Below are 19,469 nucleotides of genomic sequence, written 5' to 3'. Positions count from 1 at the left end.
TAAAACAACTTGCTATTACCAAATATTTTCAGATCTTTTTCTTTTTTTGACAATGCACAGGCACTTGGAGGACAATCCACGGTTTAAAAAAAAAAAAAGACATTACAAACACTGTTAAATTCTGCTCCATATCATTCTAAAGGAAGATGCAATCAGTACACAGGTCTCTAGATATCTGAAACCTCATTGCTATTTTCTTCCATTGGATGAGGAAGCTGGACCTGAGGTGTCTCTGCAAGTAGCGTCTCCAACTCCATTGAGGTCTTCCGTATGCTATTCAAGTTTGCCTGCTGGTATTTTCTATTAAAAAAGCCACACTGAAACAAATAGAGAGTTCAATTACAGGCCCAGTACATTCATCTGTCTTAGGAAAGTGTTTGTGTATTTGGGACATTGGTGATTGGAATGTTGCACTGGTGAAGGATGTTCTTTTTTTTTTTTTTTTTTTTTTTTTTTTGGTTTTTGGGCCACACCCGTTTGACGGCTCAGGGGTTACTCCTGGCTATGTGCTCAGAAATCGCCCCTGGCTTGGGGGGACCATATGGGACGCCGGGGGATCGAACCGCGGTCCTTCCTTGGCTAGCGCTTGCAAGGCAGACACCTTACCTCCAGCGCTACCCGGCCCGTGAAGGATGTTCTTTACATGAATGAAACCCAACCACAATCATGTTTGTAATCAAGGTGTTTAAATATATTAATTAAAAAAAAAAGTGTGTTTGGGGCCAGAGTGGTAGAGTAGTGGTAGGGCATTTGCCTGCATGCGGATGACCCAGGACAGACCCAGGTTTGATCCCCAGCATTCCATATGGTCCCCGGAGCCCACCAGGAGTGATTTCTGAGCGCAGATCCAGGAGTAACCTGAGTGCCACCAGGTTTGGCCCAAAAACAAACAAACTAAAAGTATATGTATATGAGAAGGGGAAGGGATCTGGGGCCACACCCAGCCATGCTCAAATACTATACCTGGTAGGCTTAAAGAACTAAATGGGATGCCAAGGATTGAACCCAGGTCACTGCCTTCAGGCAAGTGAATTATGTACTACTATACTATTGCAATGGCTCATGTCTTAGAAAATTCTTTACATTGCAGAAACAACCTCCACTTGGCTTCTCAAGCTCCTCAGAAGGTCTACTGTTAACCCAAACACACACTGTTTCCAAGGAACACTCGGAAGTGTGTTCTTACTCTAAATCCCCAGAGCATTGCCACCCTTCTTACTTAATCAAAAAAGAGCTAGAGTTTGGGCTATACTGTATCCTGCTAGTCCCCAGTAACTATATTGAGATTAGAGAGGTCAAGTACATTCAGAAGGAAGAGCTGACACTCAGAAGGATTGCCAGAACCCTTCCTTCGAAAGAACTGCAAAAAGCAGAGTCTGACCTCTCACCTCTAGGGCTAGAGTGGAACTGACCTTGAATAGGATGATTATAATCACAATCAAAACCAGAAGGCCAATAACACTGCTTCCAATGATGAGAGGCAGAAAGAAGAGCACCGTATCTTTCAGGAAGATGACCGTGATCTAGAATAAGACAAAGAGGCCAATAAAACTTAACACATTTAGTTTCAGGAACAAAATAGAAGAACTTGGCAATATTTTGTATGCGGATCAAGACTGATGACATTAAGGGCTAGAGATAGTACAGTGGGTAGGGAGATTACCTTGCACATGGCTGACCCAGGTTTGATCCACACTACACCATATGGTCTACACCATATGGTCCCTAAGCACCACCAAGAGTAAATCTTTTTTTTTTTTTTTGGTTTTTAGGTCACACCCGGCAGCGCTCAGGGGTTACTCCTGGCTCTATGCTCAGAAATCGCACCTGGCAGGCACAGGGGACCATATGGGATGCCAGGATTTGAACCACTGTCCTTCTGCATGAAAGGCAAACGCCTTACCTCCATGCTATCTCTCCAGCCCCCAAGAGTAAATCTTTTTAATTAATTAATTAATTAATTAATTAATTTTTGGTTTTTGGGTCACGCCCTGCAGCGTTCAGGGGTTACTCCTGGCTCCATGCTCAGAAATCGCTCCTGGCAGGCTCTTGGGGGACCTTATGGGATGCCGGGATTCGAACCAATGATCTTCCGCATGAAAGGCAAATGCCTTACCTCCATGCTATCTCTCCAACCCCAAGAGTAAATCTTGAATGCAGAACCAGGAGTAACCCCTGAGACTGCCACGTGTCACCCCAAAATCAAATGGTGGGGGGAAGAGACTGATGACACTAAAAGCAATAAGTTAACATTTCCCAGTGCAAAATTTTAAATGGCCTAAGGTAAGCTGCTTTCCTTAAAAATAGGCAACTTGAGTTCTATTCCTGGCTCGCCTTTTAGTCCTCTGAGCTCTGCCAGGAGTGATTCTTGAGCAGAGCCAGGAGAAAGCCCTCAGCATGGTCAGGTGTGGCCCAAAAAATTAAAAAAAAAAAAAAGTGGAGAGGCAATTTTGTTTAGGAATCATCACTATTCTAAATTAATCATGATACTGTTTTTTACCAGTGACTAACATAAAAAAACAAACAGTCCTCTGGGGGCAGAAAGGTATTGAGGGCATGTTGGGACCATACTCAGCACTGGTCAGGGCTTGCTCTGAGGTCTGTATTCAGGGATCACTCCTGATGTTGCTCATGGGGACCAAATAGGGTATTAGGGATTGAACCAGTCAGACATGTGCAAGACAAGCACCTTACCTGCTGTACTATCTCTCTGGCCCCTAAGTCATAAATAACTGTTTAAGACTATCATTAAACTGTATTCTAGGAGGAAAGTTCAGGTAAAAAAAATGTTTGTTTTTGGGTTGTTTTTTTTATTGTTTTTGGGCCACACCCGGTGAAGCTCAGAAATCGCTCCTGGCTTGGGGACCATATGGGACGCCAGAGAATTGAGCCTCGTTCGTCCTAGGTTAGCACGGGCAACACAGACGCCTTACCGCTTGCGCCACTGCTCTGGCCCCTAACATTTTTTTTTTAATTTCAAATTCAAATATAGAAAGCTATTAGTTCTGGCCTAGTTTTTCCAGTTTGGGCCCTTATTCAATTGCTTCATTTCAGACACAGAAAAAACTGAGGTAGAAGCAAATCCCAAGTCACTGGTAGCAGAGTATAGAGATAGTAAAAGTAGAAACAGTAATGGGGGGGCCGAAGAGATAGCACAGTGGTGTTTGCCTTGCAAGCAGTCCAATCCAGGACCAGGATCTAAGGTGGTTGGTTCGAATCCCGGGGTCCCATATGGTCCCCCGTGCCTGCCAGGAGCTATTTCTGAGCAGATAGCCAGGAGTAACCCCTGAGGACAGCTGGGTGTGGCCCAAAAACCATAAAAAAATAAAAATAAAAAAAAAAAGAAACAGTAATGGGCAACAGCAGAGTGAGTGCCTATACCTAGGGTTAGGCAGTTTTCTAAGGATATTACCCAAAATACAACCAGGAGTTACCTCAGTTTTGTGGTTCTCTGCATTCAGTCCCTCATATAGAAATTCGTTGAAGAATATTTCACCAAGGATTTTCAATTCAGTTACATCTGTTAGGAACTATGGGTGGAAATGGGGACAAAATTTATTTTAGAGAGAACAGCATTTCTAAACAGCAACCACCACCTTCCCTCCACCCTTCCTCCCTTTCATGCATTTACTATTGATTTTCCCTTTATTTAATTTTTCATTTTGGAACCACACCTGGTGATCACTCCTGGCTCTGTGCTGAGGGATCACTGTTGGTGGTGCTGAAGAGGACCATAGGTGGTGTTGGGAATCAAACTCAGGTTGGCTGAGTGCAAGGCAACTATCCACTAAACTATAGCTCTAGCCTCTGGTTTCTCTTTAAAATTTGTGTTCCTTTCCTATTTTTCTTACTTACCCTATTTAATGACTTCACCAAGCTCAATTATTCAGAAAGAATCAACTTCTTTCCCTTACCCTTTTTCTCACTCCATATTCACTTGCTTGCCCTAAGTCAGTTCCTGACCATTTATTGTTGGTGGTGGTGGTGGTATGCATGTCCAGCAGGAATCATTCATTCCTTGATCATGACCAGGGATCATTCTAGCTGTGTTCAGGAAGACCATATGTGGGTGGTGCGGGCGACTGAACTAGTGATAGCCACATATAAGGCAAGTGCCTTAACTGCTGTGCTATCAGGCCCACAATGTTAACTTCTTGTTGCTGCTGTTTTTACTGTTTGTCTTGGGACCATACCTAGCACCCCCATACCTTGGGGTTACTCTTAGCTCTGCACTCAGGAATCACTTCTGGCAGAGCTTGGAGAACCAGATGGGATGACAGGGATCGAACCTAGGTTGGCGGTATGCAAGGCAAGCACCTTACTGGCTATACTATCTCTCCAGCCCCAATGTTAGGTTTTAAAAATCTGGTTGAGGGTTTGAAATACACTACAGGGGTGGGGCCAGAGAGATAGCACAGCGGTGTTTGCCTTGCAAGCAGCCAATCCAGGACTTAAGATGGTTGGTTCGAATCCCGGCATTCCATATGGTCCCCCATGCCTGCCAGGAGCTATTTCTGAGCAGATAGCCAGGAGTAACCCCTGAGCGCTGCCGGGTGTGGCCCCCCAAAAAACAAAAAACAACAACAACAAAAAAACAAAAAAGATACGACAGGGGTTAGAATACATCCCTAGAGGCCAGAGAGACAGCACAGCAGTAAGGCGTTTGCCTTGTATGCAGAAGGATGGTGGTTCAAATCCAGGCATCCCATATGCTCCCCTGAGCCTGCTGGTGATTTCTGAGCCAAGAGCCTAGAGCCAGGATTAGTCCCTGAGCACTGCCTAGTGTGACTCAAACCATCCCTAACTGCACCAGACCACCAGTGGGTACAGCCTGGAGGTCCCCACCCACAGCCAGCATCACTGGGTGTGATTCTGGTGACCTTCAAGCAACATTAGGGTGACTCAGGTAATCACCAGCTCCACAGGATCATAAGTCGATTTTTAGCATAGTTGTTTGCGAATCACTGGGAATGGCCCTCAGTCATCTGAACCACTGTGGAGGTCCCTATCCCCAAAAGTTGGCTATGAAGAATAACAGTAGAGGGCTGGGTAGGTAACAGAAACAGCTCAAGCTAGACATGGCAGCCTGAAGTGTAACAAGAGCTTTAGGGAAATGAATTTTGGAAATATTTGGGGAGTGCAATAACAAGTCTTAATGCTAGACTAGATATAGGGATACAGAAAAAGGGGAGTCGCAAGTTATCCCGAGTGAGTGAAGGAAGGAAATTACCCAGAGTAATCAGGTAAGGAACAAACTAGACAGAACGGGGATCAAGATTCGGAAATGCTGGCGCTGGGTTATAGTCACCTGGGTTGGATCCACGGAATCCCATACGGTCCCCTGAACTCCACCAGGAATAATTCCTGAGTGCAGAGTCAGGAATAACGCCTGAGCATCGCCAGGTGTGGCCCCCAACACAAAATCAGTAACAGAAAAGATCTAGAAATGTAAGTTCTGAGACTTGGACGTGTTATTTCTGTGTTTGAAGTTTGGGCATGCTTTTTATGCCGGAGAGAATCCGGATACGTGGCATTCACACTCAGCATCTGGACCTCAAGTACCTGTTTCGAGGGGCCCAAGGTCATCTCTGCCGCCACGGTCACATTCTCTCTGGCTGTGGAGATGTTGCAGATCACCGAGTGCCATTGCTCCACGTGCTGGAAGAGGTCGGACAATCGGGCTGGCACCAGGCCCTCCCGGGGTCCCGCAGGGCGAGACCGGGGGCGACACCGGCTCCAGCCGAGTCGTGATCCCCATCAATGCAGCCCCGTGCACAAGTTCAGAGAGCACGGGGCCGGCGCGCCAAGAGTTTTGCGGGAGAAGCTCGGAAGGAACGACTCCGCGCCCCTCCGGCGACGCTCCAGACCCTTCTCGTTCCCTCGTCCCCCGGGGACGGCCGCGCTCACCTGTGCCGAGACGTCCCTACAGGTCGGTCCGACACTCTGCGCGCACTGGGTCTCCTCCTGCAACGAGAAGGGGGCTTGGCTCGGCGGGGCGGACCCAAAGCGCCGGGAGCGGAGCTGCGCATGCGTGCGGCTGAGCGTTAGGACCCGGAAGTCTCGCGGAAGTCTCGCGGTGTTGGCGTTTGAAAGCTTGGCGGGTGCCGCCATGGCAGCGCCGCTCGGGCCTCCCGGCTGTCGCCTCTTCCGAACGTACGGAGGGGTCGCGGGCGGGGGGCCACGGCGGGGGCCGGCCCGGGCAGCGGCTGCGTGGTTCCAGCCGCAAAGCCGGAAGTATTTCTCCAGCAGCGGCAGCGACACCAGCGGCGGCGCCGCATCGCCGTCCGTCACGCCCGACGACCCGAAAGACCCCGATTTCGCCTGCAGCCGCGTGACACCGCCGCGGCGCCGCATCGCCAAGGAACCCCCGGGCTTGGCCGTCACCCCCACGCACCTGAGGCTGCGAGCTCGGCCCCCGCGCAAGTGCAGCACCCCCTGCGGCCCGCCCGGCCCGCCGCCCCTCCCCAGCTGCAGCCCCGTCCGCGGACACCCCAGGGACAGCAGCGAGCTCGGCACCAGCGCGTCCCTGTTCAGCCCTCCGGCATCGCCGGCGCCCACAGGAAATACCAGAACCCGTGCGGGCCCTTCTGCCTCCGTGATTGACATCTCCGACCTTTCCAGCGAGCCCTCGGTCCCAGCAGCGACTCTGGACCCAGCAGAGCCGCCCTCCTCTCCTCTGGCGTCCAGGTGGGACTCCCAACCCAGCGGCAACCTCGGGTCAGCCCTCTTTGATCCTAAGATGGGGGCTAAGAGGAAGACTAGGCGGAAGTCCAGCAAGAGGTTGAAAAACCCAGGTGTATCAAGGATCTGTAAGAAGAGGACCAAGGGCCCCGGCGGCTTTCGGGGGGCTGCCCTCCTAGGGGACTGTGAGGAGACTGATGGTCTTGGGAGTTGTACGGTATCTGTGGAAATCAACAGGCCTCAGAAAGCTGGGTCCTGCCGGAAAAGGAAACGTCGGGAGACCCTGGAAACCTCCCTGCCTCTGCATGGCCAGCAGCATCAACAAGATCATGATACGGAAAACGAGCCCTGCCCCGGCCAAGACCTGACTCATTTGCAGAATGCTTGCTCATGGACCCAAACTCGGGCCTCCTTCGGTTTGCACAAGAAGAAGGTCGTCACTGCTGTGAGCAATGGCAGCACCATTGACAATGCACTCTGTAGCTCCCTCCTATCAGAGTACTACGAATCTCCAGTCGCAAACCAACGAAAGGGTGCTCGGGCCCCTTGGCGCTCGTCTTCTATGTACTTGCTAACCCCCATACAGATGACAAATATTGCAGACAAAAAGGCATCAGATGCCAAAAAGGTGTATGGGGAATGCAACCAGGAAGGCCCTGTCCCCTTTAGCTGTTTCCTTCCCCCAGAAAAATTGGAATGCTGCCAGAAGATTGGGGAAGGGGTGTTTGGTGAAGTGTTTCAACTAACTTTTAATCACATGCCAGTTGCCCTGAAAATCATAGCTATTGAAGGACAGTGTCTAGTGAATGGAGCCCATCAGAAAACTTTTGAAGAAATACTGCCAGAGATCATCATCTCCAAGGAGTTGAGCCTCTTATCTGATGAGCTAATCAACCGTACAGAAGGCTTTATTGGACTGAACTCTGTGCACTGCGTTCAAGGATCTTACCCTCCCTTGTTTCTTAGAGCCTGGGATGAGTACAACTCAGCCAAAGAGTCTGCAAATGATCGACCTGACTTTTTTGACAAAGACCAACTCTTCATTGTGCTGGAATTTGAGTTTGGCGGAACTGACTTAGAGCGAATGAAAACAGAATTAACCTCCCTTACTACAGCCAAGAGCATTCTCCACCAGGTCACTGCATCCCTTGCAGTGGCAGAGTCCTCGCTGCACTTTGAGCACCGAGACTTACACTGGGGGAATGTGCTTTTAAAGAAAACCCACCTTAAAGAGCTCCACTATACCTTGGATGGGAAGACGAAGTCAATCCCCACTCTGGGGCTGCAGGTTAACATCATTGACTACACTCTGTCACGCTTAGAGAGAGATGGGATTGTGATTTTCTGTGACATTTCCAAAGATGAGGACCTATTTACAGGGGAAGGTGACTACCAGTTTGAGATCTACAGGCTAATGAGGAAGGAGAACAACAACTGCTGGGACGAATATCATCCTTATAATAATGTGCTCTGGCTCCATTACCTCACAGACAAGATTCTGAAAGAAATGACCTACAAAAGGAAGTGCAGTAATCCTTCTATGAAGCAAATGAAGAGGAAGATACAGCATTTTCATAGGACAATGTTGAACTTCAGCTCAGCCACTGAGCTGCTCTGCCAACACTGTTTGTTTAAGTAAGAAAAAGGTACCCTATTGTTCAAAACAGAAGACCATACACTGATCCTGAAGCCCAGGTACCTGTTTTTCTTCTTCCTTCCCAGAGCAGGATGGAATTTCCATCCTTCTCAAATAAGAATTTTGCTTCCATGTGGAAACAGATGTTTAGTAAAATGTTTGAACCTTCTGTTAACAAATGTTCTTTTTGTTTTTTGTTTTGTTTTGGGGCTATACCCAGTTACACTCAGGGGTTACTCCTGGCTATGTGCTCAGAAATCGCTCCTGGCTTGGGGCTGGAGTGGTGGTGCAGGTGGTAGGGCATCTGCCTTACACGTGCTAGCCTAGAATGGACCGTGGTTCTATCCCCCGACATCCCATATGGTCCCCCAAGCCAGGAGCTATTTCTGAGCGCATAGCCAGGAGTAGCCCCTCAGCGTCACCGGGTATGGCCCAAAAACAAAACAAACAAAAAAAGAAATTGCTCCTGCCTTGGGGGACCATATGGGACAATGGGGATCGAACCAAGGTCCATCCTGGGTCAGCTGCGTGCAAGGCAAATACCCTACCACTGGGCCATCGCTTCAGCCCCTAACAGATGTTCTTAACAGAGCAGTTACATATGAAAACAGATGTTTACAATTTTAAGTACTCTTCCTGTCACATTTATGTGACATGAGTAAAAATTTTGAAAATAAGGCAAGCCTAAGGCCTCAGCTGTCATACTAATAAGAGCCTGCCTGTAGGTGTCATAAGGCTGAAAGTCAACCAAGAGCAAAGCAGAAACCAAGATAGGATGGAGGGAGAGGGGAAAGGAAGGTAATAGGCAGCTTACATGGAGAAGGTGGAGGAATGCAGTGTGCCAAAAGCTATTTGCTAATCACAAGCAGAATTTATCCAGTTTCAATGGGAAAAATAAATTGTCTCCATGACTACTGAGAAGATTTGAGTCTACTTAATTTTTTGTCAAGGAAAGGAAAAGTGAGTGTTGCTTTAAATATGGAATGGCTGATATTTCTTCTAGACAAGACTTAGGTGATTTCTTTCTTTCTTTCTTTCTTTCTTTCTTTCTTTCTTTCTTTCTTTCTTTGTTTCTTTCTTTCTTTCCTTTCTTTTCTTTCTTTTCTTTCTTTCTTTCTTTTTTTTTTTTTTTGGTTTTTGGGTCACACCCGGCAATGCTCAGGGGTTACTCCTGGCTCTAGGCTCAGAAATCGCCCCTGGCAGGCACTGGGGACCGTATGGGATGCTGGGATTCGAACCACCATCCTTCTGCATGAAAGGCAAATGCCTTAACTCCATGCTATCTCTCCGGCCCCGGTGATTTATTTCTATTGTAGGAAATAATCTCGTCTTCACTGCTTTTTTAGAACTCTAGTTTTTATGCCTTTGAGAATCCATAGTCAGTCTGGAAAGAGAGAGGGATTGTGATTTTAGGAAAAAGGATTTACCTGTGTCTTTTTCAGATACTTCACTTTTACAATCTGGAAGCCTTGTAATATGATTGGAATACAAATTTGCAGGTGGAATTCAACCCCAAAGTGATTTTCCCCTTGTATCTGCAAAATAAGATCAGAGTGGGGAGTCAAAGTTACTTTGCTGCCTATAGCTCAGCAGTGATGGGCACTAAGTGGAGCTGGAGAGATAGTACAAGGGCAAATAGTACTTACTTGTCTTGCATATAGCCAACATGGGTTCAATTCTCGGCACTACTTATGTTCCCCCAAGCGCCCCCAAGAGTGATCCCTGAGCACAGAGCCAGGATTAAGTCTTGATCTTGGGTGTTGTTTCACCACCCTCCACTCTTACAAAAATTATATGAAATAAGCACTTACACTGAAAAGGAATTCTTTATGGTTGGAAAGCCCCAGGCTTGTGTTCATATATATCACTGTTGGTCTGTAATTGAGAGTTGAGAGGACACATTAGGGGTCAAAACCCCTCTTCTCATTTATTTATTTGTTTGTTTGTGTTTGGGGGGGAGCCACACCTGGCAGCGCTCAGGGCTTACTCCTAGCTCTGATCTCAGGTCCTGGCGGGCTCTAGGGACCATATGGGATACCAGAGATTGAATCCTGGTCAGTCGCATGCAAGGCAAATGCCCTACCCACAGTGTTACCACCCCATCCCTTCCCCCTTCTCATTTAAATTAAACTGAATGCTGAGTGATGGGATGCTTGCATTGCACATGTCTGACCTGGGTTCAATCCCTGGCATCCTAAGCACCTTTAGTAGTGATTCCTAGTGGAGAGCCAGGAGTAAACTTATAATAGTCAGGTGCCCTCCTCCCCCCAAAAAATCCTGAATCTTCTCAATTGTATAAATTAGAAGAGAGAGCCACAAATCCTTAAATGAAATCAGAATTAAATATCAAAATAATGAATAGTGTGACAGCAGATGGGATCTGGTAGGAGATCTGAATTCTTTACACTTGGGCTGGTTTTGTACTTAATCATTCCTCAGAGAATCCTTATTTTCCTTTCTAGTCCCACAGCCTTCTGCTTCAGCATCATATTAGCACCCCTTAATAGCTAGACCTGTAACACTGTTCCTCCTTAGTGACCACCATGGGGGTCATAGTTCTTGGAGAACAAATGCTTCCTCTCAGATATATCAGCCCCTATCACTAGTTCCACCTACAAGAGAATACCTGAAGCCATCCCAAAAGTGTTTGTCCCTTGAAAGTACTTACTTGGGAAGAACTGCAACAAAAGCATGCCGGAATTGAAGACTGTGGTTCTTTTTGTCCAAAGATCTTCTTTCATTGGAACTGGAGAATAAGAGTATCATCAGTTCAGGAGCTGAAGCAATATAGTACAGAGGGTAGGGCACTTGCCTTGCACATAGTCAATTGGGGTTCAATTCCCAGCATCCCATATGATCCTTCCAAGTACTGCCAGGAAAAATTTCTGGGTAGAGCGCCAGGAGTAATCTCTCATCACTGCCAGCTGCAGCCCAAAAACAAACTAAATAAAAAAAGATCAGTTCACAGCACACGCTTGCTTGTGAACCTGGATTTCTGGGGGTCATCATCAGTCAGATGAGAAAATACTACTGGGAGCTCAGTTCAATGGATTGAGTGCAGGATTTGCATGTCGTTGGAGGCAAATCTGGTCCCCAAAGCCCACCCAGGAGCAAACCCTGAGCACAGAGGTAGGAGTAGCTTTTTAGCACTAATGGTTGTGACGCAAATTTTTTTAAAAGATTGGTGTTGGGGTGGGTAAAATGAATAAAGGGGTATAATGATGAACAGAAATTAGATTTTGGATTAGTGATGGGATGGGGCAGGTTTGGACCACACACAGCAATATTCTGGGTTTACTCCTGGCTCTAAGTTCAGAGAACGTATAGGGTGCTGTGGTTTTTTGTTTTTGTTTTCCTCTCTTTTTTTCTCTCTCTCTCTTCTTTTTTTTCTAGAGTGCTGTAGTTTGAACCAGATTGGCTGCTTGCAAAGCAAGTGCAATTTCCATTGGACTATATTACTCTGGCCCCCTAAAATACAAGTTTTACAGCTACTTTTGCAGACTGAATCAGAATTATAATTCTAGTTGAAGGTTCATTCTGCTAGAGTACACCATATTTTTCCCTAATTTTATTAACCTCTTGAATTACAAATTGTTCATAATATAGTCATTTAAGGCACAAAATGTTCAAACACCAGTCTCACCACATGTGCAATCTTCCTTGACCAGTGTCCCCAATCTCCTACACACTACCATTCCTTGCCTCCACTTGTCACAACACAAAGGCAATCGGAATTATTAAAACTTATATCAACATGAGTCAATTCAAAGTGATTGTTATCTCTCCACAGTGTTACTGAAGTCAGTGTCTAAGGATTTACTGGGCTGTAGTTGGTGCTAGTTGAGTCTTCTGTGTTACTTTAGGCTCACTTAGCTTCGTAGAATCTGTGTAACTTGGGGCCGGTGAGGTGGCGCTAGAGGTAAGGTGCCTGCCTTGCAAGCGCTAGCCAAGGAAGGACCACGGTTCGATCCCCCGGTGTCCCATATGGTTCCCCCAAGCCAGGAGCAATTTCTGAGCGCTTAGCCAGGAGTAGCCCCTGAGCATCAGATGGGTGTGGCCCAAAAACAAACAAACAAACAAAAAAAGTGTGTAACTTTCCCATGAGATTTTCTGTGATACTATTGGACTGACACTACTATAAAATATTGAAATACCCATGACCTATAGATCTGAAACAAATGTGGTGGCTTGAAAGTTTGATAAGCTTAAGACAAGGAATTAGGTCATTTTTGTCAGAGGGTGTAGGGGTTACATTTGCTGCTGTTGTTCATGCAGAAAGGAGAGTGTGCCTCATCTTCCATCTGCAAAAGGCACAGAAGTATCATCTGGGACCAGACTACCTGGAAGTATCAGCAGCTATTATTTTCTTATGGAACATGGTGGAAGAGCCAGGACATTTTTCTGCCAGGAAGATGACTACAGGATTACTCCATCTTTTTATGTCAATCAAAGAAAGTTTTGGTATTTTTGAGACCAGGAAGGGAAAGCCAAGCCAATACAAGGAACAGTGGTCTTCGGGACTTGCTGAGGCTCATTTGCAAGGACAAGGAGGGAGGGAGGCTTCTGAGGACACTCCAGGAAGAGAGGACATTTGTTCCCAGGCCAGAGTCTGGACATGTATTGATACAGGCTCTACTTACTTGGTAATTGTCACTGTGATGTCAGCAGTCCTGCCTGAATAGTATTTCTCTTCTAGCTGCCAAACTACTGAGACATTGGCCTAACAAAACAGAAAGGATGACTTGGTTCCTTGCTATATACCACTTAAAATTCAAAACTTCTTCACTAGCTATACAGACTTAGGAAACAGGAATCAGAGTGATAGTATAGTGGGTTAGGCACTTTCCTTCCATGCAGCCAACCCAGGTTTGAACTCCGACATCCCATATGGTTCTCGAGTACCACCAGTTGTGGCTTTCCCCCCAAAATATCAACAAACAAAAAGACCTAGGAAACAATTCATATTCTTTGTTTATAACAGTATGCTTCCATTATCCACTTATTTCTTGCAAAACTCAGGATGTTGGTATCAAATAAGCAAGGCAGATAGTACTGCCCACCTTTTACAGTTGAAATGCTCCATTGACTAAGGTCATCCTTGTCAGGTGAACGACTCACCTTGGGAATAATGCTCTGAGTGCTAGGATATGCCTACATTCCCCCGCCCCCCCACGACTTCATTGTTTTGCTGGTGGGAGACAACAGTGTGCCTGTAGTTGCTTTCCAAGCCTGTGACTTTGCAGAGTTGTCTTGGCATTTCCTTTTTCCTTTTTTCCTTTTTTTTATCAGTGAGCACCAGTGGTGCTCAGGGGTTATTCCTGGCTCTGCTCAGGAATCACTTCTGGTGGGCATAACAGACCCTAGGGAGTTCTTGGGATTGAACTCTGATTGGCTGCATTCAAGACAAGTGTCCTACCCGCTCTGCTATCGCTCCAGCCTTAGTTGTGGCATTTCTAAGCAGTTATGGAGTAACTGTATAGTAACAAAAAATGTGGAGACACCAACTCAAGTGAAGACAACAATTTCAAGTGAAATTGGGATGGAGAAGACTCCAGGTAGTGAGAATAGTACATCAAAACAGTGTCACAGGGATCAGATTGACAGAGTTTAGGCACTTTTTTGGCATGTGGCCAACCCTGGTCCCAAACCCTGGCATCAGCACTGCCCAGGGGTCACTCCTGAGCATAAAGCAGGAAAAGCCCCTGAGTTCCAGTGAGTGTGGCCCAAATATAAATAAATAATTAAATTTTTAAAAAAGCAGTAGACTCACAGATAACTTCTTGAGTACTGGGTGACCAATCCTGCAGTTCATGACCAGGATAGAAGCAATGGGCTTAGGATCCTCACACTGAATGTTCAGAGTTGGTGGCTGTTAACAAAGAACACACTAGGTCAGAAGGGCAGAGGTAGTTTCTGCATACAGTTCAGCAAACATTCACTGATATTTTCCCCTTCATATACAAGAATCACTGGTGGGACAAACACAAACAGCTATCAAACTTGCCCCCCCCCAAAAAAAAAAAAAAAACTTGGTCCCTTTCATAGTCACAGGCTGGCAGGACTTGGTAGGTCATGGTGGAGGGATTTAAATACAAGACCTATGGGACCCAAGAGAGCACTCTACCGGCTGGAGCACATGCTACAGAAGCATAAGGTCCAAGTTTCAGCCCTGGACCGTGCCCTGAGAACACTTGACTGTGACCCCAGAACAAAAAGAATATTGGCAGGGAAAGTGAGTGTGCATAAAAATGGCACCTCTGAAGTTGTCCAGGACCGGCCTGATTGAATCAGCAACGTCGAGAGTTGGAATTGGAGGGGCCTCGTAGTTAATATGCATGTATTTAATGGATCAGGGTGACAGGGTAGAGAGATCAGTTAGAGAAGCCTCAAAAAGGTAGAAAGCCATGAATGGCATATTTCTCCAACTGCATCTTAGTTACCTTTTGTATCCTTTTTAACTGTAAGTTTGTGGGATAATTCAAAGCCATGCTTGTCATGTAGGAATCTTCCCCAGAGTTAGTTAGGCTGATGTTCATGGTCAGTTCCTTTGTGAGACCCACCACCAATTCCTGCCTGCATGCAGTAGACAAACAGACACACATTACTACTTTTGTTAAAACCTTGATGCAATTTAATAACACATTCTTTTTTTTTTTTTTTGGGTTTTTGGTTTTTGGTTTTTGGGTCAGGGCTTACTCCTGGCTCTATACTCAGAAATTGCTCCTGCCAAGCTCAGGGGACCATATGGGATGCCGGGATTTGAACCACCGACCTTCTGAATGCAAGGCAAACGTGTTACTTCCATGCTATCTCTCTGGCCCATAATAACAATCTTCACTAACTTCTTAGATAAATTGATGAAAGGACACACTTAATCCTTCCCCTCATTTCAGCAAATCTCTGTACTATCAAACTCATCTCAGTTACTATGTGATATACCAGTAATGACTCTCTGTGCTTACAGCAGTGGTTCTCAAATAGTGGGGTGCCCCCCCCAGAGGGACTCGAGGCTCCATAAAGGGGGCCGTGTTTGACCTTGGCAAACACTGTCATAACAAGCTAAGCCCCGTGTTTATGTCTCTGTCTCTGGAGCTGAGAGTTGCTTTGTCTTGCTTCAAACCCCGCTTCGAAAAGCTATGCATTGCAAAACGTGCTCATTGTAGCCATTAATCCAGAATCAGCTCAAATTATCTTACATATTTTTGTTTTGCAAGTTAGTTTTTTTAATAAAGATACTATTTACAGTCACGAGGGGGGTGTGAAAATGTTTTCTTCTTCCTGGGGGGGGGGTATGACAGAAAATAATTGAGAAGCACTGGCTTAGAGCCAGGTGCTTACCATGTGCCAGGGACCATGTTAAGTGCTCCTTGGACTCAATCTTCAAAATAATAATTTGAAATGGTCTATTTTTGGGGGGAAGGGGCTTGGGGACCACACCTGGCAATTCTTAGAACTTACTCCTGGTTCTATGCTAGAGAAAGAAAACAGGAACCGAAGTGATAGTACTTTGCCATTTGTCTTGCCTTGCACTCGGCCAACATGGAACTGACCCAGGTGCAATTCCTGGCATCTGTATGGTCCCGAATCTGCCAGGAGCAATTTCTGAGTGCAGAGCCAGGAGTAAGCCCTGAGCACCATCAGGTGTACCCACACACACACAAAAAAAGAGAGAAAGAAAACAGTCAAGAAAGGCTGATTAATTTGAGATATAGCAGCCTCAAAAAGGAATTGGGGGGGGGGGGCGGAGAGATAGCATGGAGGTAAGGCGTTTGCCTTTCATGCAGAAGGACGGTGGTTCAAATCCCAGCATCCCATATGGTCCCTTGTGCCTGCCAAGGGCGATTTCTGAGCATAGAGCCAGGAGTAAACCCTGAGCGCTGCCGGGTGTGACCCCCCCCCCCAAAAAAAAAAGGAATTGGGAAGAGGTTTCTAAATTCTCTTTGTTTTATTATTTTTTTAATTGAGGCTCTGTGATTTACAGTTATTCATCATTGAGTTCCCAACACCATTCCCTTCACAATATCCACTTCCCTTCATCTATTTCCCCAATTACCCTCCCACACCCCACATGCCCTCCTTTTCCTCCAAAGTGGCCGCTTCCTTTCATAAGTGTTCCCTTCCCTGTCTAACCCTCTCTCCCCACATCCAAAGGCAAGCTTCCTACTAAAGTCTAGTTCTCATGTTCTTTGTTTCCATTACCTTTGGTGAGTTCACTATGATTACTTATGATCAGGTACTTGAGTATACCCTTTATCCATTTCATATATATGTATGTATGTATGTGAAAATTCAGATACTCTTAATACTATTAGTGGAGGGGCCAGAGAGATAGCATGGAGGTAGGGCATTTGCCTTGCATGCAGAAGGACCGTGATTCGAATCCTGGCATCCCATATGGTCCCTGAGCCTGCCAGGAGTGATTTCTGAGTGCAGAGCCAGGAGTAACCCCTGAGCACTGCCAGGTGTGACCCAACCTCCCTATCCCAGTACTATTAGTAGAGCAAAAGAAACTCTGTCCCTATCCCCTTGGCCTCTGTATTTCCACTGAAATTCCGTCCACAGAGATAGTAAATGGGTCAGTACTTACCTGACAGGCTACAAATACCAGCTTGAAACCCAGTAGCACATGGTTCCCAATACCAGGTATAGCCCTGGAGATCCCCAAGCAAGGCCTTGGGTAATTTCTAGCCCTACATGACTCAAATAGCATTGCATGCTGGGTCCCTTACAATGAGGTTAACCAGTTACCATCAGAGGGCCAGGGTCCCCTGAGAACTGCTTAGGAGGCCCCAAAAGCCAAACCAACACCCACTCCTCCCACACACATTCAGGTCCTCCTATTTTTTTAAATTTTTTATTTGGGGGCCACACCCAGCAGTGCTCAAGGTTTACTCCTGGCTCTGCACTCAGGATCCTATTACTCCTGGCCATGGCTAGGGGACCATATAGAATGCCGGGGAACAAAAAGATCTAGCTCTACAACCCCATGAACACCTCCATTTTAAAATTTGTGGTTTAAGCAACAGTGGGTGTGTTAAAGAACTATTCCTCTCTCTGACCCCACCACCAAAAAAGAAAGGAAAACTATGGTTTAAAACATGAATCTGGGGCCGGAGAGAGCACAGCGGCGTTTGCCTTGCAAGCAGCCGATCCAGGACCAAAGGTGGTTGGTTCGAATCCCGGTGTCCCATAAGGTCCCCGTGCCTGCCAGGAGCTATTTCTGAGCAGACAGCCAGGAGTAACCCCTGAGCATCGTCGGGTGTGGCCCAAAAAAAAACAAAAACAAAAACAAAAACATGAATCCGGGCCGGAGAGATAGCACAGCGGCATTTGCCTTGCAAGCAGCTCATCCAGGACCGAAGGTGGTTGGTTCAAATCCTGGCATCCCAGAAGGTCTCCCATGCCCACCAGGAGCTGTTTCTGAGCAGACAGCCAGGAGTAACCCCTGAACAATGCCGGGTGTGGTCCAAAAACCAAAACCAAAAAAAAACATGAACCTACTCATCTGGAGAAGAGAGACAAGATCTGAAGATGGGCTGATGCTAATACTCTGTGGCCCCTGAAAAGCACTCCCAGGGGCCGGGAAGGTGGCGCTAGAGGTAAGGTGTCTGCCTTGCAAGAGCTAGCATAGGACGAACCGAGGTTCGATCCCCCGGCGTCCCATATGGTCCCCCCAAGCCAGGGGCGATTTCTGAGTGCATAGCCAGGAGTAACCCCTGAGCGTCAAACGGGTGTGGCTCAAAAACCAAAAAAAAAAGAGAAAGGAAGGAAGGAAGGAAGGAAGGAAGGAAGGAAGGAAGGAAGGAAGGAAGGAAGGAAGGAAGGAAGGAAGGAAGGAAGGAAGGAAGGAGGGAGGGAGGGAGGGAGGGAGGGAGGGAGGGAGGGAGGGAGGGAGGAGGGAAGGAAGGAAGGAAGGAAGGAAGGAAGGAAGGAAGGAAGGAAGGAAGGAAGGAAGGAGAAAGAAGAAAGAAAGAAAGAAAGAAAGAAAGAAAGAAAGAAAGAAAGAAAGAAAGAAAGAAAGAAAGAAAGAAAGAAAGAAAGAAAGAAAGAAAGAAAGAAAAGTAGGGGGCCGGGCGGTGGCGCTAAAGGTAAGGTGCGCCTGCCTTGCTTGCGGTAGCCTTGGACGGACCGCGGTTCGATCCCCCGGCGTCCCATATGGTCCCCCAAGCCAGGAGCAACTTCTGAGCGCATAGCCAGGAGTAACCCCTGAGCGTTACCGGGTGTGGCCCAAAAACCAAAAAAAAAAAAAAAAAAAAAAAAAAAAAGAAAGAAAGAAAGAAAGAAAGAAAGAAAGAAAGAAAGAAAGAAAGAAAGAAAGAAAGAAAAGCACTCCCAGTAATATCTACAGGAAATAAAGCATATTAACAAGCCAAATTACTGTGTTTTTTGCTCTATAAGACACATCTGACCATAAGACACACATAGTTTATAGACAAGGAAAATAAGAAAAAAATATTCTTTTTTGGGGAGGGAGGAGGTTTGGGTCACACCTGGCAGCGCTCAGGGGTTACTCCTGGCTCTATACTCAGAAATCGCTCCTCGCAGGCTCAGGGGACCATATGGGATGCCAGAATTCGAACCACCATCCTTCTGTATGCAAGGCAAATGCCTTACCTCCATGCTATCTCTCCAGCCTAGAAAAAAATATTCTAAAGCAAATGGTGCAACGCGAGACGCTGTCAAGAGACAGCAGCTGGGAACAACCAGCCTGTGAAGTCAAAGTATATTTACAATACTCCAGCCCACAGCTGGTTAAACATTTACCTATTTTTTTTACATCAGAAAATAAACATTTTTAAAATACTTTTTCATTAATATAAAAAATAAGTCGCAGCAGTGATTAAATAGTCTTAAACGAAAGCTCTATATGTGGTTGACCTGATTGCTCATACTATGTGATACGTCTGTGCAATAAAAGGGGATAACATTGCAGATGTCAGTTAGTTTATGCTCTTCTACCCTGCACTCAGGCTTCAGTGCCAGGCAGCATTCACTCCATAATATGACTCATAGACATTCCCCCCTCCCCATCTTTTGGGAGTGGGAGAAAGTGTGTCTAATGGTACAAAAAATACAGTACGTTCTACTCTTCTGAAATGTTCAAAGATAGAATGTGAAGCTCTGGAAAACAACTGGATGCATGGTTTTTCTC

The 19,469-nt window shown here is 46.3% G+C and overlaps 2 protein-coding genes across 2 annotated transcripts in view; one reads left to right on the top strand and one right to left on the bottom strand.

The window, feature by feature from the left end:
• ITGAE (integrin subunit alpha E) overlaps window positions 1-19,469 on the bottom strand; it is a 65,601-nt gene continuing 46,132 nt past the window's right edge. Inside the window, exons 21-31 of the mRNA XM_049787521.1 lie at window positions 14,758-14,890; window positions 14,088-14,186; window positions 12,958-13,037; window positions 10,986-11,063; window positions 10,129-10,192; window positions 9,745-9,852; window positions 5,908-5,964; window positions 5,563-5,658; window positions 3,435-3,530; window positions 1,413-1,523; window positions 1-317 (exon numbers count right to left, since the gene is read on the bottom strand). Coding sequence (XP_049643478.1) covers window positions 168-317; window positions 1,413-1,523; window positions 3,435-3,530; window positions 5,563-5,658; window positions 5,908-5,964; window positions 9,745-9,852; window positions 10,129-10,192; window positions 10,986-11,063; window positions 12,958-13,037; window positions 14,088-14,186; window positions 14,758-14,890 — 1,072 coding nt within the window. The 3' untranslated portion in view covers window positions 1-167. The remainder of the gene's footprint in view (window positions 318-1,412; window positions 1,524-3,434; window positions 3,531-5,562; window positions 5,659-5,907; window positions 5,965-9,744; window positions 9,853-10,128; window positions 10,193-10,985; window positions 11,064-12,957; window positions 13,038-14,087; window positions 14,187-14,757; window positions 14,891-19,469) is intronic.
• On the top strand, window positions 6,110-8,320 carry HASPIN (histone H3 associated protein kinase). The gene has a single exon (XM_049777315.1). The coding sequence runs from the start codon at window positions 6,110-6,112 to the stop codon at window positions 8,318-8,320; it is 2,211 nt and encodes a 736-aa protein (XP_049633272.1).

Source organism: Suncus etruscus, chromosome 1 (assembly GCF_024139225.1).
Source record: "Suncus etruscus isolate mSunEtr1 chromosome 1, mSunEtr1.pri.cur, whole genome shotgun sequence".
Lineage (NCBI taxonomy): Eukaryota > Metazoa > Chordata > Mammalia > Eulipotyphla > Soricidae > Suncus > Suncus etruscus.
This window is presented reverse-complemented; position numbering and strand designations above follow the sequence as displayed.